Source organism: Rhipicephalus microplus, unplaced genomic scaffold, assembly GCF_043290135.1.
Source record: "Rhipicephalus microplus isolate Deutch F79 unplaced genomic scaffold, USDA_Rmic scaffold_12, whole genome shotgun sequence".
Taxonomy (NCBI): Eukaryota; Metazoa; Arthropoda; class Arachnida; order Ixodida; family Ixodidae; genus Rhipicephalus; species Rhipicephalus microplus.
In genome coordinates, this window is record NW_027464585.1 from 38,524,095 (window position 1) to 38,537,736 (window position 13,642).

At 48.2% G+C, this 13,642-nt stretch overlaps 2 protein-coding genes across 5 annotated transcripts in view; both read left to right on the forward strand.

Annotated features, from left to right (window-relative positions):
• LOC142783830 (uncharacterized) overlaps positions 1-13,642 on the forward strand; it is a 456,044-nt gene that overhangs the window by 415,126 nt on the left and 27,276 nt on the right. The window lies entirely within an intron of this gene.
• RhoGAP68F (Rho GTPase activating protein at 68F) overlaps positions 1-13,642 on the forward strand; it is a 177,953-nt gene that overhangs the window by 151,808 nt on the left and 12,503 nt on the right. For all 3 annotated transcript variants that reach the window (XM_037418110.2, XM_037418108.2, XM_037418109.2), the window contains one exon: positions 2,661-2,767. In XM_037418110.2, coding sequence (XP_037274007.1) covers positions 2,661-2,767 — 107 coding nt within the window. The remainder of the gene's footprint in view (positions 1-2,660; positions 2,768-13,642) is intronic.

Here is a 13,642-nt window from a genome sequence, read left to right on the forward strand (position 1 = left end):
CAGCAGCGGAGCGTGCCGTTCACCTGTGTCTGCAGCCAGGTTCATACCTGCCAACTCTTCTGAATTGTCAGGCATACTTTCTAATTTTGACCTTATTTCCCGAATGTACGAATGCTAACTCAAAGCTCCTGAAATGTGCGTGCCACGGCAGAGTTATTTTTTTTTAATCACACACGTATATCAGCCTTTCCTGCTGCGACAGTTTCGGTAAGTAAATTCCAGGCAGAATAGTTCTGCGCATATAGGCGGAGGTGAGGGAAAATGTACAATTTTTGTGTTTGTCTGTCTTGGTTCTCGCATTTCGCACACTGGGCCTACACCACTTGCCTAGTTGTCAATTGTGTTATGTGGGGTTGATTGTTTCCCCAGTTCAGTTGTAAGGCCCATGACGGTGTCAAAAGCAAAGAAGTTCTTGCTAGTGTTTGTGAACACGTACACAGCTGAGTTTTTGTGCTGTGGGACTTCACAGAAAGGTGACAAGTACAAATTACGTGCACCTGTAATGTAAGCGTTTCGCTTTGCGGCAAGGCATAAATAAAGGTGTACATCGCTTGACAGAAGCATGAAAACTACGTTCAGTCTGCGTAAGGTCAGGGCAGTATCGGGGTTTCTTCTAAAATAGCTGACATGGCAGTGCGATTCGTGGAGAATGCCTATTGACGGGATTTCTTGCGGACCACAACTTCCCACTAAACACTCGTGATCACGAGCATGACCGTTCTTTCGAAAATGTTCCTGAAGTGCGAGGACGTGAAGCAGTACGGGTGTGGACGTACTAGAACTGCCTTTGTCTGGGGAGTGGCTAAGAGATACCAAAATGTATACACAGCTGAAGCGTCGTGTTTTCGCGGTCGCGTTGCATGAAAGCAACGACAGGAGATCACAAATGTCTCAGTCGCAGTAATTCTCAATATACCGCATTTACTCGCATAGTAGGCACAATCGCTTAGGTGCGCTGCCAGCTTGGTCGTGAGAAATAGGAAATTTTTATTTCCACGCATAATTAGCGCATCTCGAACTTGTCTGTGATCAGTAATTCTGTACCGTATTTGCACGGTTGCGATTCGATGCCATTTTACATTAGCTGAAGCGAAAAAAAAAAAGAAAAGGAAACAAAAAACGACTTTGGCAATGCCGAGCCAACTCCGCGGGCTTGCCAACTGAGGAAGAAGGGCAGTTGCCTAGGCGTCAGAGTAACCTTTGCTACCACGTGCGGCCGTAGCCCTGGCCGCTAGCCAGCCGCACACGTTCTGTATGGAACGCACAATCGCGTCCTCGTCAAGTGTGTATAGAGTTTCCTGTCGGAAAAAAAACTCACAGCAAATCTATGGAGTGAATGATGATGACTGGGATGAAACGTCCGTCTGTTTGTTTGTCGGTCTGTTTGTCTGTCTGGCGACGACTACGAACCACTGCGGCTTGTGAGATATTGCCAATTGTGCCTGACGCAAGACAAGATTATACTTAGAGGAGCTTCACCCCTAAAACGTCGTCGTTGTTGCGTTTGCTATGTCATCCACAAAATTAAAAGCCTGTCTGCTTTCCGACGTGAGCTTAAGCATTTGCTGCCACTACGCGGACATGCACAAGCTCGATGGACTTTTGTTACCATTGACTTTCTGACCTTGAACCCTTACATCGCATCGCGTGTGCTGCTTTTAGATCAGCACTTGAGTGTAATTTCCTTCGACGCCAAATCGTCATGTTGTCTCGACAGCAAGCCCAACTGCAGGCTAGGCCTAATCACTTCGTGCTTTTCGGTGGCAGTTGTGGGCGATCATATTGCCGTTTTGTACAAAATCAACGTAACTCTTTTCGATGGCTCTACTTGAAGAAAAAGGGGGTTTTTGTGGCGCTTGCAACACTCGAATGGTAGTTTGCAATGCGATTGCAATGTCTTGGATATTTGGGTGCGAGCCCATGAAATCGAATGAGCGCTACCGTTCAGTGCACAAGTAATCTATGTGGCCTCAAACGTAATCGGCGATGGCGTTTTTTTTTCATATTTTTTTTTTGTGTTCATTTCGGTGGCAACTCAAGCTTTTCGATGTTAATTTTTGAAAATTTGAATGCATCGCCTGCCTCTGTTCTCGGACACGCGAGACTCCATGCTCAACACGTTTTTTGCTAGTGTAGCCTATGAAAAAGGTTTTAGGTGTAGTGCGGATATTCGTGACTTCGGAGATGTATACGTAAGTGGTCTATGCTATCGTCAAAAATAAAATTTTTGAAAATCTTACTCTGCGAAATAGGCGCACCCTGAACTTGGAGCCGGATTTCCCAAAAAACAGTGCGCCTATATTTTGTGAGAGAGTAAAGTATACCTCCCCCTTCCCTGCAGCTGTCTTCATAATTTTCATGCTCCTAGGTTGGCAAGTTGGGCTGTGGTGTTGTGGTAAAACCTTGGAGCTCTGGACTAGCCTGCACAACAAGCAACCACCTCTGGTTATATTCAATAATCCAAATTTCTTGCATCCCACCTTCTGTAAGTTTTGTTAATTTGAAAGCCCACTTAATTAGAAGATTTTCACAGTCCCTGTGGTTTCAAATTGGCGAGGTTTTACTGTATATGTGCCAACCAGCTTGTCTTTCAGTCTTGTCTCCAAAGGTTAATTAAAAATGGCAAGTTTAAAAAATGTTTATTGTTTTCCTGCTGACAGAGCTTGACCAGTCTGAGAAGTTGGTGCAGGCGCGTACCTTGCTGCTGGAGCGGCTGCCCGAGGACAACTATGAGCTGCTCAAGTACATCGTTGAGTTTCTCGCCAAGGTCAGTGTCCAGACTAAAAGTGATTTCTGCCAGTCAGTCTGTGTATATTCAGTTGCCGATCTTTAATATTTGTTCTGCATGAACTCTGCCTCGTGTAGGAGTGACCATGATTTCATGCGATGACAAGAGGCATCGTTGAGTTTGTTTTGCATTGTCTTTGTTGGTATAACGAACCTTGCCATGCAAGTGTTTTATTTTAATTGACTGGTTTATGTATCAAGGCGTTTGCACTGGGGCTGGTCGGTGGGGCACTCTGATGTGAAACCATACGCTGCATAGATGAACAGAGACGTTAGGTCTTTGTTTGTTTTGTGTTCTTGTGTCGTATGTCTTTGTCCATCTATACAGGGCACTGTTTCACTTCAGAATGGCTTGTGCCCCTCCGCGGTGGTCTAGTAGCTAAGGTACTCAGCTGCTGACCCGCAGGTCGCGGGATCGAATCCCAGCTGCGGTGGCTGCATTTCCGATAGAGGTGAAAATATTGTAGGCCCGTGTGCTCAGATTTGGGTGCACATTAAAGAACCCCAGGTGGTCGAAATTTCCGGAGCCCGCCACTACAGCGTCTCTCGTAATCATATCGTGGTTTTGGGACGTTAAACCCTACAAATCAATCAAGAATGGCTTGTGCAGCCTTTTGTCACCATGGCTGGACTCTGCATTTGCACTGCAAATGCTTTCTAATGTTGATGATGACAAGAGAAGATAGAAGAGTGTACTGCAGAAAATAAAATGATGTACCAGAATCAGCTGCAAGCATCATTGCAGTTTGGTTCAGTGGCTCCAAAAACGGTAGATGGACTGAAAAATCTGCGCACTGCCTTCAAGGCGCTACAGTCAACTGCCGATTTTTTGGACCCTCTAGAGAGCGAAAATCATCCGAAAATTCCGGCAGTCCGAGAAAATGAATGCAAGAAAAAAAACGCATTATTTTACTGATAATTTTCAATGCAAGCAAAAAAATGCAACATTTTGCTAATATTTCTCAATGCAAGCAAAAAACCCTCCGTTTCATTGATATTTCTCCGATCAAGAGGGTCAAGGTCGAAGTACCAGACTTCCGTAATTCTGCCAAAGCATCAGTGGGGTGGCTCTGAAAAGAGCCCTTAAAAAAAATGCATGCAGCCGACAGCGGGTGCCGTCAGAGCAGCCGGTGTTAGAGCTGCAGTGGCTTGAAAAACTTGTTGATCCTTGTTTGAACGGCGTTCCGCTTCCATGTGATCACATTTGCCTCGATCTGAACAAGGGTCATGTCATCACTATACACCGATGACAGCGTCATCAATGCTCGCATGAATTCGGCGGTCGTAGGTGGCGCAGGCGTCGGTTCCTCATTTTTGACATCGATGTTGTCTGAATCCGGCATAACCTTACTGACTATTTCGTCGTCGGTTAGCTCTGCGCAGAAGGCGAGCTTGTTGTCAGCTTTGACGAACCGCTCAAAAGTTATTTCCGTGGGCATGGAAGCACCAGCAGAGCGGAGGTCATTAATAATATTGTCGCTAGGTGACAATAACAGGATACAGGACGACGGTGCGACCAGGAAAAATGAGGTCTGTATCAACAGAACAAAAGAGCAGCCGCTTCGACGTCGTCTTCCTAGGAGGAACCGTAGGTGCTGTCTACACTCATCACTTCGTCGTCCTCTTAAAGAACCCCAGGTGGTCGAAATTTCCGGAGTCCTCCACTATGGCGTCTCTCATAATCATATGGTGGTTTTGGGACGTTAAACCCCACATATCAATCAATCAATCACTTCGTCGTCCTCTGTCTTCTTGCCCGGCCTTTAGCTGTGACATTAGTGTCCCATTCAAGAAAGCATTGTCCCGATGCTTTATAATCAAAGTGGTTTGTACTCATTGGAAACGCATGAGCTCATTCGCAGAAATAAGGCTTCATGCGTACCACACGCACAACTTCTGGAGCATACCTTCGACGCCTTAGGGAGTGCACAGTATCAGGAACAACCTCATAATAATGTCACTGAGACGTCGGAGAACCGTCTTAACAGTTTTTCTTAGAAGCCACGGCGCCAAATAGGAGTTCATATCCAAACTTTCTCTCCTGGCTCGTAGGAGACTGCTCGGTGACGAAGGTTGTACCGTCTTGAATCGTAGTCCTGCTGGCGACTAATACGTAGGCATGCAAGTTGTCGGGCTTCTGCGGCAAGCTGAGTGATATAATCAGTATAATCAGCATCCGTTTCGGTGTCTTCGCACTCGTGCGGCAGCATAGCATCTAGAATAGTGGTGACTTCACGACCATGAAGAAGGCGGAATGGCGTTGTTCATGTTGTTTCTTGATGAGCCGTGTTATAGGCGAACGTGACATACGGTAAGATCTCGTCCCAGTTTTTATGCTCCACATCGATGTACATGCAGAGCATACCCGCAAGTGTCTTGTTGAGACGCTCCGTAAGACCATTCGCTTGCGGATGATACGTCGTTGTTCGCCGGTGGGATGTGCCACTAAGTCTTAAAACTGTCTGTAATAGTTCAGCTGAGAATGCAGTTCCCCTGTCAGTTATTATCATTGACGGAGCAGCATGCCTCAGCACCACATTCTCTACGAAAAATCGGGCTGCTTCGCTTGCCGTACCACTCTTCAGAGCCTTGGTCTCGGCGTGACGAGTGAGGTAGTCGGTGGCTACTATAATCCATCTGTGACCTGCCGATGATGTTGGAAATGGGCCCAAAAGATCCATTCCGACTTGAGCGAATAGAGTAACAGGCACGACAATAGGATGAAGGAGGCCTGCTGGTTTGACGGGTAGAACTTTTCTGCGCTGCCAATCAAAGCACGTCCGAACATAGTGTTGAACGGTCGCCGTCAGTCTTGGCCAGTAGTATTTCTGCCCCACTCTGCACAACGTCTGCGTGTAACCCAAGTGGCTGGATGTTGGTTCATCGTGGCATGCCTGTAATACTTTGCTCCTTAGAGATGTTGGGATGACAAGTAGTCAGTAGTCGTTTCCGTGTGGCGTGAAGTTCATCTTATACAGGACGTCGTCGCGCAAGCAAAATGACAGAAGCCCTCTCGCAAACAGTCTAGGTACAGCTGAAGTGCGACCCTCTAAAAAACGTATTATGGGTTCTAGTTTGGTGTCGTCTCAGTGCAGCTGTGCGACAGTTGCTGTGTTTACAACTCCGACAAAGGCTGTATCGTGATCTTCTGCCGTCGCAGGTTCGTATGGCGCACGAGAAAGGCAATCAGGGTCTGCATGTCGCTTCCCCGGTCTGTAGACCACCGTCATGTCAAATTCTTGAAGCTTCAGGCTCCAGCGGGCCAACCGTCCTAAAGGGTCTTTTGAATTCGTCAGCCAGCAGAGGGAGTGATGGTCACTGACAACATTAAAAGGACGACGATACAGATATGGGCGGAATTTTATAACCGCCCACACCATTGCAAGGCACTCTTTTTCTGTGGTGGAATAATTTTCTTCCGCACGTGAAAGAGTTCTGCTCGCATAAGCAATTACTCGTTCGGCGCCATCCTGCCACTGCAAGAGTACAGCTCCTAAGCCGACATTGCTAGAGTTGGTGTGCACTGTTGTCGGGCCGTCAACATCAAAGTGTGCGAGGACTGCTGGCTTCTGAAGGCGTTTCCGCAGCTCGTCAAACGATTTTTGCTGTTCTTCATTCCATACGAATGCGACGTCTTCTCTGGTAAAACGGATCAACGGAGAGGCAATGCGCGAGAAGTTCTCAATGAAGCGTCGGTAGTACGCACACAGTCCTAAAAACCGTCTGACCGCCTTTTTGTCAGTTGGCGCTGGAAAATTCGTAACGGCAGCTATTTTTTTCAGGGTCAGGCCACACACCTTCACTACTGACAAGATGTCCCAGGAACAGAAGCTCTTCGAAGCCGAAGTGGCATTTTTTCGGCTTAAGTCTTAGTCCAGCGGAACGCATAGCTGGAAATACTGAGTGCAGTCGCCTGACGTGTTTGTCGAATGTGGCAGAAAATACGATGACGTCATCTAAATACACTAAGCACGTGTGCCACTTGAGGCCTGATAGTACGGTGTCCATTAGCCGCGGAAACGTTGCCGGTGCTGAGCACAAGCCAAATGGAAGTACCTTAAATTCAAAATGGCCATCAGGTGTCACGAAAGCTGTTTTCTCTCGGTCTCTTTCATCGACTTCTATCTGCCAATACCCACTCCTTAGACCCATCGACGAGAAATAATGCGCATGCCGTAGTCGATCGAGTGAATCGTCGATACGTGGAAGTGGGTAGACGTCTTTTTTTGTCATCTGATTCAGCTTGCGGTAATCTATGCAGAAACGTAAGGTGCCGTCTTTTTTCTTCACTAATACAACCGGGGAAGCCCAAGGGCTTTTCGACGGCTGAATAACATCGTCTTCAAGCATCTGTCGCACCTGGTTTTCAATGGCTTCACGTTCTCGCGGAGCTACCCGGTACGGGTTTCGCCTGATGGGTCTGGTCATGTTGTCCGTTATAATTCAATGTTTTGTTAGCAGCGTTTGACGGACCCTGGACGTCGAAGAGAAACAATCTTCGAACTTGTTAATAAGCTGCATGATACTTTGCTTCTGCGCCGGCAGCAAACTTGGGCCAATATCAACAGATAGAGGTGCGGGGGGCAGATCAGTGGAATTATCTTTTTCAAGAGTTAGGCAGTCTGTCATCTCGGCGAGCTCTTTCATGTGTTATGTCATGCCCTTTCATGGGGCTATGTCATGCCCTTTCATGGGACTGTCATGCCCTTCGTTAGATGTCGGCGTTTAGAGCTGAAGTTTGTAACAAGGACGTGCGTGTGTCCGCATCTTATGCTCACAACGCCTCTTGCGATAGATAAACCATGGCTGAATATCATTGTTGGAATTTGCTCGGCAATGTTTTCAGAACTGCTCGACGTGTCACATGTAACAGCCACGAGTGCACTTGACCGCGGTGGGATGGTTACGTCGTCGTCGAACACACGCAAATGTTTGCGCCACTGGTCTGTACAGGGCCCATCCGAAACTTGATCTAGGGCCATCCAAAACGTAACCGATCTCTCAGGAATGTTGATAACGGTGCTGTATTTTAGCAGGAAGTCCATGTCCAAAATCAGATCTTTGCAGCACTCCGATAAAATTAGGAAAGTAGCGACAAAAACTGAACTGCCGATATTAATTCGAGCGGTACATTTGCCCAATGGCGTCACCAATTGACCCCCTGCGGTTCTTATGTTTGGGCCCGTTCATATTGTTCTGACTTTCTTTAGGCAGTCAGCGAGTTTACGGCTGATAGTAGAGAAGTCCGCACCAGTATCTACCAGTGCTGTTACTGGGCGTTCGTCTATACAAATATCTAGATTGGCGCTTACGATTTCCGTTGATGTCGGTGGCGTCGTATCGTCCTTGGTATCGTGCGTCGTACGATCTGTGGTATCATTCGTCGAATCGCATCGTAGAGAAGATGTTGGAGGTGTGATAGCATCTCGACGGGCGGCAACCTTCCCCTCAAAGGTCGCTGCTGTTAGTTTCCCCTATGAGGGCTAGGAGATCTGCCCCGGACCACCTCGGAGTAACTGCGCTGCTGGGGCGAGTGTGGTGCAGGTGAAGGGGAGCGGGGTCGAGAATAGGCACATCGGGTTGCTGTGCTTGCAGGCCTGCACTGCTGTCATGGCGGTTATTGAAATAAGCACGAGGGGAAGTTTGTAGAAAGTTCTGATGTCTACGGTAACGGTACGGGCAATTGCGGAAAATATGGCCGGCTTCTCCGCTATGAAAGCAAAGTCTTACGGATGAATGGTCGACTGATGGGCATCCTTTGCGACCAAGATGCAGATGTCGGCGAAGTGTACATCGGTGACGTTTGCATAGGCACGTTGGACGGTGGATACGGTTGCGGCGGATTGGGAGCTGGGGCCCACGGCTCGTTGTAAGGCCCTTGGCTGACGTCACGATAAGCCAGTGGTGACGAGTTGTATGATACTGGAGTGGGTCGACGGACAGCTGATGTATAGCTTACAGACATCTGGTCTGAGAGCGATTCGGGCAACGAAAATGCCTGGTGGAGTTCTTGCCGCACAACTTCTGCAACGCAAGCCATGGTATTTTCTTGCGGAGTCACAAGGAGGTTTCGAATCTCCCCACGAACGACCTCACGAATGAGCTCACGCAGAGAACACTCACTACCGGCAGTCAATTCAGAGAGGCTGGGAGATGTCTTGTTTGGTTGGTCATGGTATCAGCGCTGTTGCTGCAGTGCTCGCTCGATTGTTGTAGCCTCTTCGACGAATTCCCCTACGCTTGTTGGCAGGTTGCGTAGGAGACCGGCAAACAGCTCATCCATGACGCCTCTCATCAAATGTCGGAGTTTTTTACCTTCAGGCATCTCGGGGTCAACCCACTGAAATAGGCGGGCCATGTCTTCCGCAAACATGGCGACGCTCTCATTTGGTTTCAGTATGTGTGCCTCGATGAGCTGCAGAGCAGAATCACGGCGGTCGGTGTTTGCGAATGTCTCGAGAGTATGCTGCCGAAATTCCTCCCACGAAGACAGCGTTGACTCGTGGTTCCCGTACCACGTACGAGCGCTGTCTGCCAAAGCAAAGTACACACGCGATAGCTTTTGTTCAGTGGGCCAGCGGTTGGCTTTGGCGACTCTCTCATACTGGTTTAACCAGTCCTCAACGTCTTCATAAACCTCACAGTGGAAGGTCTCAGGAATTAGAGGCTGATCAACAGTAAGCCGTGAAGGCCCTCCGGTAGCCATTTCTCCAGGCACAATGTGTTGCCGGAGAAGTTCGAGCGGGATCGCCTCGGAACTAAGCCCTCGCATTCGGCGACTGTAGCAGTGTACAGGAGTATCCACTGCAGGAACGGGTTGCGGTGGCTGACTCGATGTGGCAGGGAGCATCAGTTGGAGAAGTTCAGCACCTCCACCAATGTCGCTAGGTGGAAATAACCGGATACAGGACGACAGTGCGACCAGGAAAAACGAGGTCTGTATTAAAAGTGCAAAAGAGCAGCCGCTTTGATGTCGGAGCTCGGAGGAACGGTGGGTGCTGTTCACGCTCATCACTTCGCCGTCCTCTGTCTTCTTGCCCGGCCTTTAGCCGTGACAATATTGTCCATGAGAGGGCACAAGTCAGTAACGCTGTCGCTTTCTTCAGGCAAGTCTGCTGCCTCTGTGTCGAGTACGAAGCCCGCGTGGCGAAAGCAGTTGCGAAGCGTGTCTTGCGTTACTGCCTTCCATGCGTCCACAAGCATTCTGACAGCAGACCGAAGATCAACGCTGTAGCCTTTCCCGTTTTCCGAGCACAGCACCATGCGGTTGAGTATACGTAAACGGTACAAAAGTTTCAGATTACGGATAACGCCTTGGTCCATCGGTAGGAGGATCCCAGTCATGTTGGGCGGCATGAATTCTAGCTGGATAGCCTTCTAGTTATTGATGTGACCATGAGCAGTGCAGTTGTCAAAGAAGAGCAGAGCACGTCTCTTCTGTTGTTCAAACTTCCTGTCCAACCTGTGGACGTAACTCTCGAACAACTGCTGCGTTACCCATGCCTTTTTGTTGGCTTCGTATAACACTGGTAGCGTTGCCCCTTTAAAACACCTCAGGCTCTTGGACTTCCCGATTACTAACAAAGGAAGTTTCTCGCTGCAAGACATGTTGCTGCCGACAAGAACGGTCAGCCGTTCTTTGCTATGCTTGCCACCATGGCATGCGTCACCAGCAAAAGCGAGTGTTCTTTCCGGCAGCAGCTTGTAAAACAAGCCAGTTTCGTCGCAGTTGAAAATGTTGTCAGCAGAGAACTGCTGCAACAAAGACTGGCGCAAGAACTGCACTGTCGACAATGCCGCTTTCGCCACACATCTTGAACTTGAGGTCATTCCAATGCTTAAAGTTTCTCAGCCATCCATCACTGAACTTAAAATCCGCGATGTCCATTCGAAGCGCGATAGTTCCCGCTTTTTATTCCAAGATGCAGCCCGAGACTGGCAATCGCTTGGCAATCATTGAATTAAGCCACACGACGAGAGCGTCCACAAGCTTTGGATGAACACCTTCGCTTGCATTCATCTTTTGGGCACCAGATGGTTTTTCGGCCGCTTCCAAGATCTTGTCTTTGTTCCTCAGGAAATCGGAAACTGTTTGCTTGGAAATGCCAAACTTCTTGCCCACGTCAGCCTGCGATCGGCCACTCTTCACTAACTTAATAATGGCAGCTTTCTTCTCCATCGTTAACCGATGGTACTGTTTTCCGCGCTTCGATGCCATCGGCGAGGACGACGAAGGCGGAGTGGGGGCCATCACAGGCGAGCAAAATCCTCACGATGTGAACAAAGGAGTTTGGTGACGAGCGTCGAAGCACCTAGGCTTAGCGTTGCAGAGCACACTTCGCACGATCGCACAACCACGCACTAGGCTAGCCAAACACCATGTCAACTATGTGGGCTGCGTAAACAAAACGGCGCAACGGCAGGCGACGGTGCCTCGGGTACTCCGGAGGTGGCGCTGGTAAACATTCAAGATAGCCAGCGTGGCCAGACAAAATCGGTGTGTGACGGTTAGTTCTATTTCAAAGTGGTGAAACGATTCGAGAAAGCGCTGCACGGGAAGCCAGAGTGGCACGCACGAGCAAAAGCGCTAAAGTGAAACGAACTTTATTGACGCCAAAAAATTTCCTGGTGGATAGTTTCGATTGTCAGCGAAGCACCCTTGCACGATAAACACGGACAATTTTAGGAATCTCGGAGGCCGTGTGTGTTTCTCCGCTATTGATCAACGAGTCCGAGCAACAGATGTCGCCACAGTAGACCGGCGCGCTCATTTATGCGATCGTAATCGTGTGTGACGCAGTTGTCGTGGTTTCTACTTGAGGTCAGTGGTGGTTTCCGACCTTCTGTCGCGTCAAAATGTCTGAAAAATTGGACTCCGAGGGGTTCGAGCGTCCAAAATTTCATCTTTCCTTATACATTGATTCTACGGGGCTCGTGGTGGTGCCGCGAAGATGTCCGAATCATCGGGCATGTCCGAAAAATTGGGAGTTGACTGTATGTGCCAGAAAAACAGTGATGGTGGCTCTCTTCTGTGGGTTGGGACAGACCCCAGTCTTGCTAATCATGTGTTGTAGGAACAGAAGTTCTTCGTATGCAAATCGGCACTTTTAGCGTCAGCATGAATGACCTGACTGCTTAGAGTACCATTCTAAGGTGTTGGAGGTGTTTTTCGAAGCTTGACGTGAAGACAATGATGTACACAAGACAAGGCTGCCTGCACATGTTTGAAGGTTGCAGGCACTTGGCAAACACCAAATGTAAATCAGAAGTTCTTGCTGTTGGGCTGTTCGGTACATACTATGTATAGAGCATAATGCTGCAGTCACTTGGTTGCCAAAGTGAGCACTCAGTATGCTCCTTTTCCCTCCTTTTTTTCATTATTTTGCTTAAGTTGTAGCATCACTGTAGTGGTTCGTGAGCTCTCAGACACAGACTCAGTGGCTGATGGTCGCACTGCAATGTGAATGGCTTGCCAGTCAGGAAGATGTAATATTTGCGAACAGCCAACGCTACGGCAAAGCCATCTCTTTCAAGTGTAGAGTAAGCTGCTTCGCACGGCAGTAATTTGCGGCTTGCGTAGGAAACTGGGTCAGACGACCCTATACTCTACCGTTCACATATCCACAAGTTCCTCATCTAACACTACACAGATACACTCGCAAAAGTAACAGCCGCAATACTCAATGCTCAATGTTCCAAAAACTTGTACTATGTCGAATCTCTGTTCAAAATATTTTACCTGCAAAAGCATTTATGAATTGCACCCAACTAGCTTGAGTCGGTGCTTTTTCACATTCCGAGTCTTTTTCAACTTCTTCCTGCGCCTACATCATTTCGAATGCTCATTACAGCTGATCTCACTCTTTCTGTCTACTCGACGCTGCTTCAAACCGACTTTTCCAGACTGCGTCTCATCTTTCGCCACCCTCTCTGCATCCAATACGTTTGACCTACTTTAGGCACCTTCCCAGCATTCTTTCCTTTTTTTTTTTTGACACGTCTACCACTCACAACTTTACCAACCTTTCTCGCGTCCTGATAATTGCCTAGACTTTTCAATACCTTTTGAGCTATCTGCGTCTCCTTTGCTTTTTTGTGTTCAACCATGCGCGTCTGAGACACTCCTTTTGTCGTATTCCTCTCACGTGCTTTCTCTCGCATTTTTGCCTTGCTTTTTTTCGCAATATCCGCGTTTATTGCCAAAGTACCATGCCCTGCCTCTCTGTTGTGTGTAGCTTTCTCTTTCTCTGTGCCTGCTTCAGCAGCAGTGGCATACACTTCCTTAACCGGCGCCTTGTTACCACTATCTGCCGCGTCTGAGCTCTTTTCCTTCTGCTCTTCGCTTAGAAGGCTCGTCTCGTTAGCGCTATCGATGTGGTCTTTACTCTTTTTCTCTCTGGCAGTAGAATTCTCATGATTGGGCACACTCAACTCTCCCGATGGAACTTCTGTGGAACTTTTCTCGTCCTCTTTATTGCCATTTTTCGCTAGTGCCAGTCGCACTTGGCGCTCGAGTTCCTTCTTTTATAGCGCATAAGCTTCGAGCTTTACCACATGCTTGGCTTTGAGTTTGGCGCTTCTTGTTTGTTTAAACCGTTCTCTCTCCTCTTAAATGAACTTTAAGCCCTCGTCCTTATTGAGCTTTCGCTCGCGAATGACTCTGAGTACCTGCTCCCAATCCATGACCAGGCAGTATCTGAGTATGGCTCCAAATGCTAATTAGCCATCCTGGCAGAGGCTCGCCAATTCTGATAATTCGCGGGCCCTCAGGCACAGACACGTTCACGGAAAAGAAAACATTTATGCACAACACGATTACGATCCCACTCACCTTGATCATTGGTCAGCATCATCA